Here is a 19,716-nt window from a genome sequence, read left to right on the forward strand (position 1 = left end):
CACCCTTTGAAATCAATGTGACAAACTGCATCATGTACATGTGGATGACTGTGTCTCTGACCTGTCTTCACAATATGATTCAATGTGCCATATGTTTAATGTATATCGAATGCACATCAGCCACTAATGGCCATGTGATCACTCTATGTCGGTGCAAAAACTATGGCAGAAAAGACAGGTAATGTTTCAAACCTATTAAGCAGTGCTGATTGTGCATGGACGTTTTTACATCTACATGTGTGTTTAATAATGAGTAATATCTAATGATTAGGACTATATAATTGCTCACTGAATTCTGTCACTTTAGCAAGTTCTTGCAGAATTCAACGATAACACCACGTCAAGAATGAAGGGAGACGATTACACAATTTACCACTGATGGGTTTTGCAGGCATTTGCTCTTTGAAGTGCTCTGAGTTTAAAACACATGTTGTCCTGGTGTTCAAACGTTCCCGGAGGTATTTAAGTATGCTGATGAATTACATCTTTGTGGTGAATGACCACAGGGGTGAGTGTTATGTATTCTGTTAAAAACACACATATTGCATAAATCGTCTTCTCAGAAAAAGTACAAGTCATTAGAAATGGTCAGACTGATTCATTGTACTTTTGATAATCGAGATGACTGGCAATTTATTTATTATTTTTTTTATTTTTTATTTTTTTACATAAATGGAACCATAAGTAGTATGAAAAAATTGTAACAATCACAACCAAAAATGTGTTCTTTGAAATAATTATTTAGTATTTTTATGGCTTCATTACAGTTGAGAATTTGATATATAATTTCATGTTATCAAAATGTCACTTGCCATTTATCCGGGGGAGATTAATAAGATGGAAGCTTGCAATTCATTCACAACACGCTATCAGTCATGTCAACAAATGGAGATGAACACTCCTTCTTTACCTGTCCACTAGCAGTGCTTTATAAGCTAACATTAGCAACATGTGCTCCAACCCTGCCAGTTGGCACTGATATTAGAGGAGCGCTATAGTGGTCAACAACCTTGCTGCTGGACTTGAGTTAAATTTCAGGCCTCATCTGCCATCAGAGGAGGATGCGCATCATTGAAATACGTCAAATTGCAAGCAAAGGCCCATAATACATTCCAACAACAAAGAGTTCTCCATAACCGTCGGTATGTGCCCCTAAAAAGCCTTTATAGAGGGCCATGTTAGCCCTAACACCCTCTGTCACAACAGGAAGATGGAAGGGGTGAGGTTAGGTGTATTGGGATTGGGCCCAGATCTCCTCTCGCATTCACTTTTAAGAGCATGGACGACAACAACTGAAAACTGTCTGTCGGACTTTGATGTGACTTCCCAGGTTAAATCTGAACTCTCTCCGTCTTGTTTGAACAGAGAGGGTATTCAAGTTTTATCATACCCAATCTGTTTCCACAGCATTGACCCATGGTCCGATCTTTGTGTACAGACGTATCACCTACTTCAACCAGCATGGCCAGGTCTCTTTTGCTGCCTGTCAGTGGCAGAAGTTTGCACCAGAAAATGAAGGGAAGGAGCAGTCCACAGCATTTTACCAGACATAGGATTGATTTATTATAATTAGGTCAAAGCAGCCATCTTTAAAAAAAAAAAAGAGTGAAGGTGTATTTATGTGTTCATCCATCCAAGTTTGATTCCCCACACATAATTAAGATTTCAAGTACTTAATCTTTGCTGAATCGAACACGGCCTAATATTAATCATTAACAAGCCCTGTGACTGAGCTCCAAGTCGGAGCAGCTGTGGATTAAATATTAACTTGTCATGCCAGGAGACCGTAAAACCAGAGGCTTTCACACATTTCATTTAATGAGCACATTTGAGTTTGATGTGAAAAGACGGGATGGACCCTTTCTGGGCAAACCAACTACAGTCTGAGCGGTGACCTGTGGCCATACGGAACAGCGGGGAGTGGGAGACAGAATGAAGAAATACACTTCATTAAGGAGCTCCCCTATATTGTTCTGTCTTCTTTTATCTTATGTTGTGCCCCGCGGACCTCTGCATGCATGGCAGGCTCTGGATAGGAACACTTGGAACTGCACAATTAAGATTTTTTGTTGTAAATGACAAATAAAAAAAAGTGCACCTTCATTCTGATCACCACATTGCTGTTTTCATTCAGGGCTGAACCAAAGTCCCATAATGATTTTGTATCGTCCTGATTTCATGAATCAAATGAATTCATCCACCATTGTTTTTAATTATTGATCATGGAGTCATACCATCAAATAATATTAGACCTGCTGTTGGTGGTGGTGATGGGCTGTAGCATCTTGTATTTGGCCAGGAGTGATCCTCATGCTGAAGATGGCAGAGATTTTAAAGAGTAACAAGTTCCTGTTGGCCTGAATAAAAGGTTTCAAGGCTTTGTTAACTTATGTCTTATTTATAGTTAGCTGATCTGGGAAAGATTAGCATCAAAAGTCAAAACTGCCACAAAACCAAAGTCAGGCAGACGGCTTCATTTTTATAGAAAGCTAAGCGCCCGTGTCTTGAATTATAATTTGATTTGAGGTGGGGGGTTGGGAGTTTACAAAAAAAAAGAGACCTAACCCTGAAAGATTTGAGAAAGGAAACACAGAAACACATCACTCCCCCCAGTCCCCACCTCCATAAAGACCCTCTGGATTGTGACCTTCTAACAATTGCCTTGAACCAGACCGCTTTGGACCCCTGTGGTGGGAAAATGTTGTGAATGGGCTACTGGGTCTGCGAGGAAAGCATCTAGTCGAGGGAATAAAGACTCTTTTTTGGTGGGCTGAATTAAGAATGTGGATGAAGCAGGGACATCAAGACGCTGGAGTGACCACCAGGAAAAAGACCACCAAAATATTGAAGGCTCTTATCGTGAATCTCGTGCACAAATTATCTCACTATCTCACTATCGCAGCTTTACATCTTTGAATATATATATTCAGATCAACCTCAGTAGTGTTTGAGTTGTGTCATTGCACATATGCATAGTTTGTGTACATATGTGCGCATGTCCGACCAGCCTCTCATCGATGATGTCTGTACAGAAAGGCCCTGGGAGAATGTGTGTGTCAAAAGGTTACGCAATCAGCCCACCACGCTGAGACAGCACAGACCTCTAGTGTGCTGCGGGGAGCGAGTGTGTGTGTGTGCGTGTGTGGGGGTGTCTGAATGGAATTGGATAAAGGGGAGGGGGGTCTTCAGAGAGGGGCAACTAAGAGGGGAAATCTCACTGAGGGCTGCACCAAAGTTTTGAGTTTCTCAGATCTCCGCCCCTCTATGAATGTTATATAGTTAAAGCTGGAACAGGAGAAGGCCTCTCTTCTTGGAGTTGTCATTGCACAACATTATGAAAGGTGAGTGCCCTTGATTTTTTAACTGATTTGTTTGTTTTTTTCCAGTCAGAGATCTGAATTATTGCTATTCATGAGCTATAATGAGAATATACACAGATGTCTTGAATTTCTGTTTGATCACTTATTAACTGGCAGTTGTGCTCAGTGAAAACTGTTGTTTGAAATGGTCTCTGGCAATGAAAATCAACCATGCTTGTGTTCAGTCCAGCTCATGAAAGGCCAGCAGTATGAAAAAAAAGTGTTTATTATGTGCACCAAGAATTAAAACTTGGCTTTTATAACTTAGTTAATGTGTTTGGTACATTTTTGTGAAGCACAGCTGATAATCACATTGTGTCATGGTGCTAAAACACGAGCTGCTTGTATTGTATTTAACTCATCCTCAGTCGATAAATAGATCAATTTTGCACATTTCTTTGTCACATCTAGAGATGAAGGCTCTATCAGAGCAAATCGTTTCTGCAGAGCAATCTCACGTGACATATCAATATCTGTTTGCAATGTAAAAAGAGCAAATGGACACCATTTTAGACATGTGACAGAAGGCTGATGGTCATCTAAATTCATCAGTGGTTCATAAAATAATAGTGCCTTTTTATTTTGAAGTTCTCTTTGCACCAACCGTGATAATCTTTTCTAATTATGCTTGCTTGCATCATAAGTGTTCAACATTACATGGCAAAATAAATCTTATGAAGCACAGGTACCCATGTGACAGTGATGTCCCCACCTTATGTAACTAACCCAGTTATGTATTAGCCTGCAATTATCTAACTGTGGGACCATCGGGGTACTGGTATTTGTGAATATGTAACTCTAAGTTGCACGAGTTTGGGAGAGATGCCCGATTAGGGCCTTTGTCCCTGTGATGCCGAAAGATCCACAGGCTTAGGCACCTGAGGGGACTTGTTCTTATGTATATTGGTATTATGATATTAAGTGTCATACTCAGTGATCTCTCAGTGTACTATCATCTATATTAACCCTATGTAGATGTTATGTTCTGTATACGTTTGAAGTGAGACAATGAGGATCCCTGTGTAAAAATCTTTTAAATTGCATATGCAGGTGTTTTTAAACAGAACCCTGCTGTTTCCCAGCAGCATCCCATTGGATTGGTGCATAGACTTGCCAACAGCGATATGAGAATTTTTTAAGGCAATGCAGAAGGCAGTTCCGATACAGGTATTAGTATTGAACAGTACTGGCACGTGAAATGCGTTACTAGTTGTAACAAACCCATAAGTATTACCTGACTCTTCAGTTCCTGCTAGAGCTGGCTTCCAGACACAGTAGGCAGCATATTCAGCACAAAGGCTTTGATAAACTGTCAGTACTCTAGCCAAGGTTAATCCATGGTTGGTAAACATTGTGGACCATATAAAAGCTAACTTGCTGGCTATTCCCCTCAGGGCTTGATGGAAATCAAAAGGATGAGTTTAAGGACAAGCTAATATTTAACCCGTGACCAAAGTAACTCCTCCAAATGAGGGTTCTTTGTCGCTCTCTATCTGCTGGTTTGTGAAAAACTACTCTGCCAACAAGTAAGCCAACTGAACTAAGCATTTTACATCTTCAGAGGGAGCAAGTTCTTTTCCCCAGTGTTGCACTGCCATGTTCCTATGGCAGCCCAGAATGGACAAAGCTAACACTGGCTCTACAGCGGGTCTTTTGTCTTTTTAATGGCCACCATAGGGGATGGCGAGGTGAGGGGTATTCGGTTGGTTTGCAATCCGCAACTGCTATATTCTACAGCTATACACACTGGACCTTTAACAGCTGTTTTTATAGCTTATTGTCTTCGTTTAGCAGATTAATCTGTTGTTGCAAATATTGAAGTATTTAACTTCATTTAACTATTTAACTTACTAGAGCATGAAACAGGCTTGCATGTCATCATGTGACTTAAGTATGGAAAGTCTTTCACATGATAACAAGCAGTCATATAATACTAAGGCTCGTATTCCTTCCTTGAGTTGAGAATATTGTAACACATCCTATTTGTTAAGAAATGTGAATATGTGTCATGAATTTAAAAAGCACAGTATGTAATTTCTGCCATCAGGGATCTCAGTTGTTGTCCCCATTATTAAGCTGTTAAGCAGATGTAAGAATGTTTTAAAGTTTTAGTTACGTTTTGTTAATTACATTTGCCAGCTTCCTTTCTCACTCTGACTGTAAGTGATGAAATTTCAGTGAGGAAATCTTACTTATTATGTAAAAGCGGCTGAAAATGTTGGTGAGCTCGTTTGTTTTCACATCTCACCTTGCAGCAGCGATGCAGAAGTGCATTAGAGGTGTGTCAGTACGCGGTGACATCAATGTTATGTGTGGTTAAAAGTTTTAAACAAGAAGCTTGTGTTAAGAACTGGAGGCACAAATTTTTTGAAAGCAGTTGCATTTCGGAAGCAGTGGGGACTCACGCGAAATATGTTGCATTGAGTTGCATTATGGGAAATGTAGGATCCAGTGTTTTTAGAGCGAGACCCATACTAGAGGGAGTGCAATGCTACAGAAAGTAGTGCCTCTCGAGGAACAATGCCCCAAAGGGTAGGCTTGTTGAACCAAAGGGTAGGCTTGTAGCGCAGCATCTTGAGTTGCATTGTGGGTGATGTAGACATTAGGATTTGGCAAGGAAAAAATTGCTCCATTCAAAACTACATGATAATGTTGGAAGTGCAATACCAAATTGCTGGAGTACTATCTTAAGCACCATGGGTATATAAGGACAAAAGCTGAGCACATGATGTCCAGAAAGTCAGCCACACATTCATCCAATCATTCATCACTAAACATTCAATAGGTCAGTCTGTCATTCACTTGCTCAGTGCACAGCTTTTCAGAGAGAGGTGAAGTTGGCACTGCTTCCTGGGATAAAGCTCTTCTGGGCCTCAATGAGGTCACTCTTAATCTTGGCATATTTTCTCACAGTGTGCCTCTCCCCTCACGCTCTATAAGCATGTATGTACGAAAACTATTTCTATAAATAAAGATGTTATTTGGTCTTGGCTATTAAAAGGACTATTTGAAGCCAGGTTTGCCTTCATAGCAACCGCAAAGAAACTGTGAAAAAGTGAGGCAAACTGTGAACCGACTGCAGGGCCACTGTGGATTCCCGTTTGGCAGCACAGAGCAGACAGCCTCCTCTGCTTTTGTTGAAGCAAGACTTCATTCCCACCAAGCATACCTTCTGAAGACAAGGAGCTCTATTTTTACCTCAGGCCACAATTTGGCTCCTGTTCTGCAGAATTTGGCACCTAAAACAGGTCCAACCTCCAATCCCATGCACACAGCACACACACAGTCACACTTGTGCTCCACCTCTGCCCTTTGCCAGGAGAGGCTCATTCCCAAAGGTGGCTTCACACGAGGCTTCTGGCTAAATGGGATTTCCAACCCCTGTGTTGTTTCCAGAACTGAACTCGGAGAACCAGGCAGCTTCATTGGTCCCGTTGAGACCAGGTCACGCAACATGTAACGTGTTTGTTTGTGTGGATTTGTGAGAGATAAAGTAAAGGAAGGAAGTTTGAGACGGATTCTTGCAGCTGAATAAGTTTGAGCATGTCCCCTGCAGACCGATAGCCAATTTGTTTGAATTTGGACCGCAGCAGTGACCACAATGTGCTTCAGAGAGAGGATAACAGAATGGCTGGTGAGAGGCCTGTTAATGCAAGCTGACAGGAGTGAGCACAGTCAGTGAGCTGTCTGTTTCCTCCACGGAGAGAAATTCTTTCAGCGGCACTGGCCCCTAAACAGAGTCTTGCCAAGGTCTTGTCAGACTTCTAACGTGGTCACGTAACATCAAGCCATTACTGACCTCATCTGAGGCAGGGAAAGTGAAATACTTCATAACAAATGTAAACAAAAACAGGCATATTTGACGAGTGGGAATTCTGCTTGAGAACTAGCCAAGGTCCTGAAACTCCCTCCTGTCGCAGCAGGTCTTAAAAGTACATTAAATCCTCAAATGGGTCACCTTTTACCAGGAGGGGGAACACAGTATTCATGAAACTAAATGTGCTTTACATACATGACAAATTGTATAAAGCAACAAGTAGCATGTGCAGAAGAATATGGAGAATTATGGAGAAGAGGAGAACACATATCCTAAGCCTTTAAAAGTAAAAAAAATAAAAGATTTATTCTGCTTTTGAATTATTTGGCAAATGCTTCAGGTCTTCAGGCACCAAAGTAACTCAAATTACCCTCCATAGAAAAGTAACATGTTTTGAGCTGATGGGTCCAATTGGAGCCAAACTGTTAATGTGCAACTGTTTAAGGGCTATCGGGCGAATTGGAAAGTTCTTCTTTCTTTTGCCCTGTGAGCCGACAACGTGATCAGCTATTTGTGTTTGCATGAAGACTGGCTGCTGCATTTTGAATTGAACAGAAACCTACCTGTTAAATGCAATTTAACACTTTCTGAGCAAATTTGGCAAATTCAAATCATTTGCGACAGTAGAGGACTTGCGTTTCACATTTCCTAATTTCTTCCACATCTGTTGTGTCTGTCAGGGGAGCTATGAAAAGGGCAGGGCGATAGTCCAATATTATCATTTACTGACTGTCAGTTGAATCATATTTGGATAATATGGTCATATCATTTTATCCTTTTGGAAAAAAAAATGATAAAATGCGATTTGGAGAAAATGTTTATATAAACTGACAATATTAGCGATTGTAGTTCTTGTTTAACATAAAGTGTTATGACAGATGTAATACAAAGCAGTGGAACAAAATCTGCGAAACAGCGAAATGTCGTCAGTTTGATTGTTGTCGGTGTGGTCGGAGAAATATGAGGTGATTCAGTTAAATCGCTGTCTGTGGAGCAGGATTTGTCTCCAGATGAAATCATGATGATGATGACGATGATGATGATGATGATGACTTTCTTTTCTCTGCTACTCAGATAAAGAGGAGACTTGTTGAACTAAAACCGAACTATGGGATAAATAGTGAACTGCCATTAAAAAACGAGGCAACGCTCCTTCTCCAGACCTTTGAGCCTTTGACATCTTGCAGGTTTTATCTTTGCCTTCTGCCCCATTTCTTCTTTGTGATGTTTACTCTTTTCCCCTCCGCTCTTTCTGATGTAACCTTTAGGGCACACAGATGACACGGAAAACATGTCCAAGGTGGAGCCCTCCAATGGGCACAGCAGGCCGCTGGACATTGTGCCCAGCACAGAGGAGAAGATGACAGACAGGGGTCAGTGGGGCAACAAGCTCGAGTTTGTTCTGTCAGTGGCTGGAGAAATTATTGGCCTGGGGAATGTCTGGCGTTTCCCCTATCTTTGTTATAAGAACGGAGGAGGTGAGTGCTCAGATTAACTTATCCTATCTCCAGTTTGATCTCTCACTGCTTGGTCAACACAAAAGCTTCAGTTTCTGCATTTTACGACTTTATTCAGCATGTATTTAATGCATAGTCCCCCTGCAACTTAAAGACAAAACCTGCTGGCTGCACCATGCCCCTGCACAAATTAGTTTGTGGGAGTCTTAAGTTCATCCACCAAAAACAGATAAGGCTGAGGAGGAGATAGCACACTGCTTAATATATAAAAAGAGCACGTGATCTGTTCTGAAGTGAACCAAGGTCATAATTCACTGAAAACAGAAAAGACAACCCAAAGACACATTGTGGCACCAGGCTAGCTCACTGACAAAGAATAAACCCACCAAACAATAAAATCTTGAATGTTCCATCGGAAGTTAAATTCTTTGATTGTTTTGGTAACCAGATGTCCTCTGCTGACATCATTTTCTGCATAACTTGTTACAGCGACACTCACATTAAGATGTTCTTAACTCAAAAACCTCCTAAAACTATAGACATTTCTTCGCAATGTTTTAATCAACTGACACAACCTGCCCCTGTATCCTCCTCTACATCACTCGAGAGCGTCTTGAAAGTATGCGAGTGTACTATAAACTTAATCTGTGTGTTTGTACAGGGGCCTTCTTCATCCCATACCTCATCTTCCTGTTTGCTTGTGGAATCCCGGTCTTCTTCCTGGAGACGTCTCTGGGTCAGTTCACCAGTGAGGGTGGCGTCACCTGCTGGAGGAAAATCTGCCCGTTGTTCGAAGGTAGTCTTGACATCCATCAATAGTGTGCATGTTATTCTGAAACAATGAGTCGCTTGTGCACCACACAGGATACAAACAAAGATTTATGAGACAAAGCCGGCGACAAGATCTTAACATGCCGGACAAAAATGTAGGACGGAGGAGGAATTTCAAACATGTGTCCACAATGTGTCGGTGCAAGTGCATGCCACAAAGACGTGGGACGGTGATGGATGTAGCTTGTAACGGCTGCCGAGCAACCAACATGGGCTAATGTTCCCTTTCCTGCTTTAAAATAAGTCCTCTAATCAGTCATAACCCACGGAGCATGACAGCTGGCGAAGAATTGAGGCGGGCATGCAATCACATGATGGAGCGAGAGTTTAACCTGAAATTGTGCCTATTATAATTTCCCCTGCATTTAATTTGCACTCCTGTGGCGCAGTTGTTTGAAAGGGCGGCAGCGGTGGGGATGGGATTAATCAGATCCTGCAAAAATGGGGTTTCTCCGAGGGTTAAATCATGCCTCTTTGTCTAGGGTGAATGGAACTGCTCAGACACTCTTTAACAAAATTGCTTCTGAGAGTCACTGGAGATAAACTCATGGTTATTGTACTAACCAGTCAGGTCTGACGGTGAGGGTTTAATTTACTGATCCTAACGCTGAGTGCGTAGCAAAGACAAAAACCAGAAAAGAGATGGAACACTTGTTTGGTTAGCTTACCTACATTTGTCAGCTCTAACTCCTAAATGTGACGTTTCTCCCTCCAGGTGTGGGTTACGCCACCCAGGTGATCGTTGCCCTGCTGAACATCTACTACATCATTGTGTTAGCCTGGGCCATCTTCTTCCTGTCCAACTCCTTCACCTGGGATCTGCCTTGGGCTTCCTGCAACAACACCTGGAACACAGGTGAGACACAAGACACTACACCTGGAGCATTAGATCTTCCTATACCAGACAAATATACTCAAATATACATTAATCAGGTCGAACCAGATCTCCAACTGGATGCCGTCTGTCCGTAGCTCCGTCATGAGGCAGACATTTTGGTCTTTTAAAAAAAAAAAAAACATCTGGTCAAAAATGTGGCTCAGTAGATACATTGGTTGTCAACCAAATTCTTTAAAAATAACGACATTCCTATCACCTTGTGTGAATAATGCTACTTAGCCAGTGTTAGCATGCTAGCACCCCCAAAAAAATGGTGACCATGGTGAACTTTATACCTGCTGAACATCACTGAGGTGCAGGCATGGCTGTTGACTCTCAGCGTTGTCTGCATATATATATATATATATATATATATATATATATATATATATATATATATATATATATATATATATATATATATATATATAAATATTTGCCAGTGTTTCCTTTATCATTTCATTTATTTATAGCTGAATTCAATCTTAACGGATTGAAAAGCTCCTGCACCATTTCCCTCCTCCGTCTCAGCAGTGGCATTGTTTCACTCGCCTGTGTGTAACTTGGAAACCTGAGAGAAAGCTTGGATTTCTTCACAGCACTGAATGTCTTTTTGTCTCTCCTTCATTCAAGATTCCTGTATGGCATTTCAGAGGGGGAATAGCTCCATCAATCACCATGAGAACGCCACCTCTCCTGTCATTGAGTTCTGGGAGTAAGTGCCTTTTTTGTTTTTGGGCCTTGTCCTCGGATGGCCCCAGGCGCCAGCAAGTTCACCAAATATTTAACTTTACTAGTAATTTAATCTTGTATTCTATTTTAAATTGTACCAGATTTTTTATTTTTACACAAGAGAAAAAAAAAAACAACTTTTGGCTCTGAAGTTTTTAAGTTTTCTGACTCAGCCTTTTGAATTGTTTATAAACCAGGACAAAATCCTATTCTGGATAAGTTGTGAGCATACGTTGAATGTGGTAAATAAATCATTCTAGATCAAACATTTATAATATCTGTCTGTTTGCGTCTCAGGCGAAGAGTGCTGAGAATTTCCTCAGGTATTCATCACATTGGCTCTCTGAACTGGGACTTGGTGATCTGTCTGGCCATTGCCTGGGTCATCTGCTACTTCTGCATCTGGAAAGGAGTCAAGTCTACCGGCAAGGTGAATCCTCTCGTCCATTCATGATATTCAGATATTGATATTATAGACAGCATAAATCCTTTGGCGTGTAAGCTTTTCTGCTCTGTTTTTTTTTTATTGATGTACACCTGCCGTAATGCATTTATTACAGAAGAAGCAGGAATAAATAATACACAAACTGTGTTGCTAGCAAACTCACTTATAGCTATGATAGCTTTGGCAGCATCGTCACAGATTTAACACAATAGAACATTCAAATTTAAGCTTAATCCATGATTCAATTGCTGAAAGTGAGGCAAAGTCATAAATCTTGCAGACGTGTGTGTGATAAGGAGGTGCTGCTGTTTCCCCCTCAGGTTGTTTACTTCACAGCCACCTTCCCTTATGCCATGCTAATCATCCTGCTGATCAGAGGTGTCACCTTGCCTGGAGCCTCCAGGGGAATCCACTTCTACCTCTACCCCGACCTGGGACGTCTGTCCGACCCACAGGTAGGCTGGAGATGCATTTGCTGACAGATACGCGTGTAGATGCCTGATACAATCAACATGACAACTATGATGTCATGTCTACCAGCCAACCTGCTCTCCAAAATGCTCTGATGCCCTACGTGCATCAATCACACACACACATACACACATAAAAGTCCTGGTTCTGAGGGTACATGATATTAAAACTGGTATAATATTGCATTGGGATAATCAGCCCTAAAGATTGATTATACGCATCTATGCTGATATGGTCTTCCTCACCCATACTGACAGGTTTTTGGTTTGTTGTTTTATTTTACCTTTTTTGGTTTTCACCAGCCTGTCCTTCCTGGCTCCTAAAGGAATATGCTGTCTCTGCTGTTTTATTTCCCAAATAAATGAGCAGATCCCATGTGTAAGCCTTAAAGCTGTTGAATGTGGCCTGGCGATACAGACCCTGACCAGTGGTCTAAAAACTTCCCAGTTAAGCAGGGACCGTGTGGAGAAAGTTGTTATAAAATAGCATGATTGTTGTGGGTTGTGTAGGCAATTAAGTTGGCAGTTAAAGCAAGCTTTTTATTGACTCTGCTCCTGGAACAAGTTTATTCACACTTCACAAGAGTGAGCTGGTGTCTTTTTTTTCCATGCAAATCATGTCTGAAAGTGCTGAGAGAAGATACATTGTCAATTAAGTAGGTCTTTATCAGCGGTATTACCAGCATCAGTGTTTTTGTTTTAAGGCGTGCAACTTCACTGTATTGTTCGCTCTCGCTGCACTCGTAGTGTAGATTTCAGGACTACACGGGGCCTAAAAGGAGAGTCAGAATTGGACTTACATTGCTCAGGTGACCAGAAACACAACTCAATAAACTCTAACGTTTTCGCTGTATTTGCTAGATGCGTAAATGGGCGAAGGTTTGCTAACAGATCAACTTTAAACGCTAATGGTTGCGTACAGCCGCCCTCCAGTGGGCAAACAATTAACCAGACAGAGCGCAAGTCCTGCTCCTGATGTCACATTTCCCCATGTCCTTCTGTTCATTTCCATCACATTTTTCTGGCAAGAACTTAAACCAAAAATGTGCACTGCTGCCACTTTTCTCGAGGGGAAAGTGTCATTTAATAATTTGTCCAGCAGAATGTCAAGAACTCATCCGCTGCAGAAGGAAATAGAGTGGACTGAGAGTGGTGTGTGGGTAACATGCACATTTCCTTTTTCCTGCAGTTGCAACTAGTGTGAAAATCAAAAAGAGAGGCCCTCTTTAATCCCTCTCGGGGCTCTGGGGATGAATACAAGCCCTGTGTGCACAGGCCAACAAGCTAGGCCAGTGGAGCTGTTGCCTTGGGAATACCTGCCTTTGTGTAATGTTGTGTCCAGAGCTTGTGTTGTTGGTTGAACCCCCGGTCAATCAGATCTTCAGTACTGACTGCCAGCTATCTAAAGCATGCCCCAGTGCCCTGCGAGCACTTCACCAGAATCTCAAGCACAAAGGGAAACCTTATTTAAATTTTGGAGTGTGAGAGAGTGTTCAAAGAGAGGGTGGAAAAGTGCTGCACTCCATGCCTCGGAGAGACCGGGATGGATAATAGACTTTGCTGGGTGGGTGATGTCAGGGGGCTGTAAGGATGAGATGGAGAGAGTCTGGGAGTTAGATTTAGTTTTTAAAAAGTGATGAGGTGGTGTGAGAGGAGAAAACTCTCTCAACGCGAAGGGTACACGGGAGGCTGTGTACAAAATCATACTTATAATGGACACCACTGAGTTGAAAATGCTGCACAGTTCACTTATTTGCGACTCTGCTGCTGATGCTGTGGTGCAGAGTAATCCAGACGACATGATGTAGTAAGAGTTCTGGTGATTTGTCATATTACCTTCATGAAATGTTTCTTGTCTTTATACATAGGATACTGAGCAACAAAGAGCAGACACCGCACTTTCTTATATTTATGGGTTCTGTGGTCTTTCTCCTTGAACTCCACACTGTAGCAATTCTGTCAGTGGGAGCTGATGTAGCTCAGAAAACTGGCTTGGTACCAGAAAAGCTGTATGTTGAGTTCAGTCTGTATGAATACATTTTCATAGCTCCTCAAAAAGACATTTTTTAAAAGTTGATTTTTGGACATACTTGTACAAATGTCCAGCACATACAGTACTTTCTCAGCAGATATAACTAACTCATCTAATTTTTAGATTAGATCGAGCTGGTACATCGTGCATCCAGAGTACAGAGGCCTTGGCCTTGCTCCCCCCTGCTACATGTCTTCGCCCCTCTGTGTCATCTCTCAGTGCTGTCCTATGAACAATCCCAGGAAAAGGCCAAAAAATACTTTATTGTTATTGCCGAGCACAAGCTGCAGATGTGGTTTAGCTTTAACAAGAAGCGCAATAAAAGCAGTAACATGAGGAGAATTGTGCATGTTTATTGAGTCGTAGAGATAAATACCAGTGGGAAGTATATATTAAAGCAACATTATGCCATGATTGCATAGAAGCCCAATTTCCACATAACGGTGCTTTAAACGAACAAAGATAAATATAGTAGGAACACAGTTAAATGATAACATGGAGATAAATATGGTGTGTGCTGCAGTTACAGTCAGCAAATTCAGGTACGTGTAAATATCCAGTGCAGGTGTAAACACACACCACAGGTCAGATGTGTGCAGTTCAGTGAGCAACATTAACATGAATACACTCAGGATACCTAATATGATAGAACAACAACAACACAGAAATGGAACAAAAATGTTATTTATATCTCCTTTGAGATGTGTTTTTCTCTATCTGATGGCTTTGTTTCCGTTCCATTATGCCTCAGGTATGGATGGATGCTGGGACTCAGATCTTCTTCTCTTATGCCATCTGCCTGGGTTGCCTCACCGCGCTGGGAAGTTACAACAAATACAACAACAACTGCTACAAGTAAAGACTGAAAGGATGACGCATTTAGCACAATGATCGACTGTATTTCTGTCAACCTGTTGTTTAACCTGACTCTACAATCCTGATGAGAAGAGATGAAGAGAATCAACCTGTTAATACGTCCAATTGCTCTTCATTACATGCACCTCTCTGTGTGTTTCTTTTCCCCAGGGATTGCCTCTCCCTCTGTTTCCTGAACAGTGGCACCAGTTTCATTGCAGGCTTTGCCATCTTCTCCATCCTGGGCTTCATGTCCTACGAGCAGAACGTGCCTATCTCAGAAGTGGCTGAATCTGGTTGGTTTCTCACCTCTCAGTGGTCTCTGTGGTTTTGATGAGATCAGTGCTAGGAAGAATAATAAATTACGGGTATTTTCAATGTGAAAATAACTTTGAAAATCTGTCCAACTCAGGTCCAGGTTTGGCCTTCATAGCCTATCCTCGCGCTGTGTCCATGATGCCTTTCTCCCCTCTGTGGGCCTGCTGCTTCTTCATCATGATCGTCTTTCTGGGACTGGACAGTCAGGTGAGACAAAGACATGCACCACTCAAAAACAAACAAACAGAGAATTCTCAGTATTACAGTTTCAAATATCAGTCTTACAAAGCAACAGGGATTATTTATCATCATTTTCATGGTTCTGAGTCTCCTATAAACTACCCAGTTGTGTCAAGTCCAAACATTTTGAAAGGCTACCATCGCACCATGCGACTATCCAGTGGCTGACAAATCTTGCGCTTCTTGTTTCTTCCTTGATCAGTTTGTATGTGTGGAGAGCCTGGTGACAGCCATGGTGGACATGTATCCCTCCACATTCAGGCGTAAAAACCGCAGGGAGCTCTTCATCCTGGCAGTGGCCGTGGTGTCCTTCCTCATGGGGCTCATCATGCTGACGGAGGTGGGTCTCAGCGACCTTACTTTATGTTATGTTTATGTTTTCTCAAGCGTGTAATCTTGCTTGAACAAGGGTAACTGTACGGCAAGTGAAGCCTATATCTACCCACCACAGCTTCTTGTATGCAGCCCTCAGAATCTCCAATATTCCCATCATGTTCAGAAGTGTTTCTTTAACTGTCTGAACTGTCATAGCAAAATATTTGCCTTCTCCGTCTTACTTTTTTCTCATTATTTTGCTGCAAGCAGGCTTTTTTGTTTTTGCTGGTTGCACCTCCAGTGTATAAACCCATGTTCCCCTGTCTTCACAGGGAGGCATGTACATCTTCCAGCTCTTTGACTACTATGCAGCCAGTGGGATGTGTCTGCTCTTCGTGGCTATTTTTGAGACTGTTTGTATTGCCTGGATTTATGGTGAGTGTGAAGGTCAGCTTGTTTGGGAGCGCATGAATGGGAGCGCATGGATAGGACAACTTTTTCTTTTTTTTCTCACCAGGCCCTGTTCGTCCCTGTCAATCAGTAAAAATGAAAGTCTTTCTTCTCAAGGCTTATTGAGGGGGATGTTATTTCAATCAGTAGGTTTGCACAGTGAATAAAACCAGTAACAGGCAAATAAATTAAAGGAACTAAAAAAAAAAAAAAAAAAAAAAAGAGAAGAAAATGTGATGGGTTGGTTCCTCCATTTCTGCCGTCAGAACAGAGTGAATCTCAACACAGACGACTGTTAGATATTGATGTACGTCTCCACGGCATTCCCTTTGTTTCTCCCTGATTACAGGTGCGGACCGTTTCTATGACAACATTGAAGACATGATTGGCTACCGCCCCGGCCCTGTCATCAAATACTGCTGGCTTTTCTTCACCCCTGCAACATGCTTTGTGGGTTTCACATTCATTTTCACTTTGCATTCCTTTATAATTTACTCTCCTGAGAGAGGAGCAGCCTCTGCTGGCTGACTTTGAAAATACATTTAAATGTCTGCAAACTGCATCAAATAACCTTTTTAATTGAGCCTTTTCATCGATATCTTAAAAACATGATAAGACAACATAATTAATGTCACTTACTAGTATTTAAGATATCAGGCATGCAGCAGAGTCAACATCCATCCATACATAGCTGTGAAATCTCTCTCTCTCTCTGCCTCTGTTATTAGGGAACTTTTGCTTTCGCCTTGATCAAGTACTCACCTCTGAAGTACAACAATGAATATGTTTACCCATGGTGGGGCAATTGCATAGGCTGGGTCCTGGCCCTGTCCTCCATGCTGTGTATCCCTGTCTGGATCGCAGTGAAGCTGTACTACACCCCTGGAACACTGAGAGAGGTACGTTTCACCCAATGGTGCAAAGAAATTCTACTTTGGAAAGTCTTTCTACTCAGCAGCCATCTTGGCAACAAATCCAAAGGGTTTCTGAGTTGATAAGATGATGAGGGAGCCATAACTTCACTTTCAAAGGTCAGATCAATTTTGCTTTAAAAGTCTGGTGACTTTGACCCAAAATAAGTTAAGATCATTTTCTATTTCACATGGGCACGTTTCCCCACACCAACTTCATTTAAGAATCAATACAGAGTGCCGGTTTGATGCCATCATGTGCTTTAGCATTATATCCTTGTCTTTCATGAAGTCTGTTAGCAGCCGCACCAAATTTGTTGAAACTGCAGTGAAACTCAGTTGTCAACACAAATGGCTGATAATGTTTTCCAACCATGTTAAAGCAGGCAATTGTATATGTTTCATACAGCGGCCAACAAGGTTGCTTGCGAACCGAACATTGCGGCACATTTAGCAGGTAAAGGGCAAGATGTTTCTTTCAGGAGGTGCTAGAGAAAACAGAACTAAAAGAACAGTGAATATGGGACTTGCATTGATTGGGTCACCGGTCACATGACTCCAACTGCCCCTAGTTCCCAAGTTTATGTGTTGGGTTTTTCCTTTTTTAATAGAGCTAAAATGATGGCAAAAATAATGAAAACTATGTCTTGCTGTCTAGGTTAGATTACAGTGTGGAACCTTTGTTGGATGTAATACTGAAAATGAATAGATATAAATGTTCTGTTTTACACATTTTTCCTTCACAGCGCCTTGCTATCTTAACCACTCCTTCCAGTGAGTTGCCGAAGACAAAGCAAGAGCAGGAGAAGCTGCTGGCCATCTTCGCAGCGGACGGCGACAGCCTCCATCAGAAAGCACCTCCCACCAAGGACGGCTACTTCCCCGTTGATGAAAAGGAGTCTCATTGCTAGAGACTTGAGGGTCGGAATCAGAGCCCTGTAGAGGTCAAAGGTCACTCTCGAGCTTTGACACGCCGTCTGGCCCCATCCCAACTCTCTCTGCAATACCTCACCAGGCAAGGTAGTGAAACAGGTGCAGTGCAGACTTGAAGTGTCACCTGACCTGCCACTGCAGATCTGCTACTGGAGCATTCTCCTTCGTACATCTCCTTCGCCATACTGTATGATGGCATCAGCACATCCTCTTTTTGGAGAAGTGGTTCCCATCTCATTTGCCAGTAGCAGAGTCACATGTACGCATGAAAAAAATGTGGCCATTGTCATTAAGCAGTGGCTAAGAATTTAAAATTGATTGTGTCTGCTTTCTAAGGAAGCATTTTTATTTTGTGCCTTGGACATCTCTAAAGATTGATAAGTCTGACAGGACATTCAAGTTCTTGATTCTAACATCTGCTGTGACGGAAGCAGGAGAGGTGTCTCATGAGTGCGCAGATCCTAAAAGTTCACTTGAATGTGTTTTTTGAAGTACTTCTGTAATGCATTCAGAGTAAAGGTGTATTTTGTATTCCATCCTTAAATCCAATCATGCTGACAGCTCTGATTTTACTGTATGGTAGAGAGTTACTATCTCAGGATGTATGTTTTTGTAATTGAAAAAAAAAAAATCTTACAAAAGCATAGTAATAACCAATGCTTTAGATGTAAGATTTGGATTTTAAATTTATGTTTAGTTGAACTGACCACAACTCATTTAAGCTCTGTTATTGTTTTTTTTGTTTATTCAGTTATATGTTAATTTTCTTTTTATTCAATTTGTTTTTTTATTTCTATTGCTGTATTGAGCAATTGCATAAACATGTTACATGATCTTCTGAGTATTGACATGATTTTAATGTAGTTGATTTGCCTTATCGCTAATGCATCGAGTCGTATGAAATTAAAAACGTAAAGTGCCTGAAGGAGACAGTTGTGCCACATAGATAATATTAACATGGCAGGCTGGTCGAAGGGTTTCATTCCAAGACTCTTTCTCCGCTGTATAATGATGAGTTTCTGTAGATGTTGGAATGAATATATGATCATTGATTACTGATAGGGAACACTTTTAAATATGTAACTTTTTTATGCTAAAAAAATATTTTTTATGACTGAATAAAAAAATACCTTCATTTGAAAGATTTTCCTCTCGTCCAATATGTTCATATTTTGTGGGATATACAATTTATTTTCAGCACACAAATAATAGAATAATGAATTTATCTATTTTGATGATCAGAAGAGAAATAGTCTGAACTTCAAGCACTACACTTTTCATTTACGGTGACATTCTTAAACCAGTGGAGGATGTTATGGTAAATATAAGACAATGTTAGGTCATTTAGAGCAACACATTACTAAGTTGGAACAACAACAAAGTAAAATATATTATATTTTATTTTGTGTAGTGTAACTGATTAACACTTTACAGTCTGTTTCTCTTGCCTAAACTACTACAAATAGAAGGCAACATATCACCACAGTTACTGCAAACTGCAGCTAACTGTAGTCGCAATTAGCACGTTAGCTCAGTTAGCAATGCAGCTAGTGAATTGGAGAGGGAGGTCAGGGACCAGGTTAGCATGTTATCTTCAGTGACTATTTCTGCAACACAACACGTGAACATCATACTTTCAAAACTGCCATGTCTTCTCATTCTGTTGATTCTGCT

General features: G+C 41.3%; 1 protein-coding gene across 1 annotated transcript; it reads left to right on the forward strand.

Moving 5' to 3' along the window:
- The first annotated feature begins 3,125 nt into the window (after positions 1-3,125).
- slc6a13 (solute carrier family 6 member 13) lies at positions 3,126-19,174 on the forward strand. The gene is made up of 15 exons (XM_037108439.1): positions 3,126-3,341; positions 8,445-8,654; positions 9,295-9,429; positions 10,180-10,320; positions 10,975-11,056; positions 11,371-11,503; positions 11,839-11,973; positions 14,772-14,875; positions 15,047-15,171; positions 15,288-15,400; positions 15,636-15,773; positions 16,081-16,183; positions 16,548-16,648; positions 16,927-17,097; positions 17,856-19,174. The coding sequence occupies exons 1-15, from the start codon at positions 3,335-3,337 to the stop codon at positions 18,018-18,020; spliced, it is 1,863 nt and encodes a 620-aa protein (XP_036964334.1). The 5' UTR covers positions 3,126-3,334; the 3' UTR covers positions 18,021-19,174.
- The last annotated feature ends 542 nt before the right edge of the window (positions 19,175-19,716 follow it).

The sequence above is a fragment of the Acanthopagrus latus genome, chromosome 8 (assembly GCF_904848185.1).
Source record: "Acanthopagrus latus isolate v.2019 chromosome 8, fAcaLat1.1, whole genome shotgun sequence".
Lineage (NCBI taxonomy): Eukaryota > Metazoa > Chordata > Actinopteri > Spariformes > Sparidae > Acanthopagrus > Acanthopagrus latus.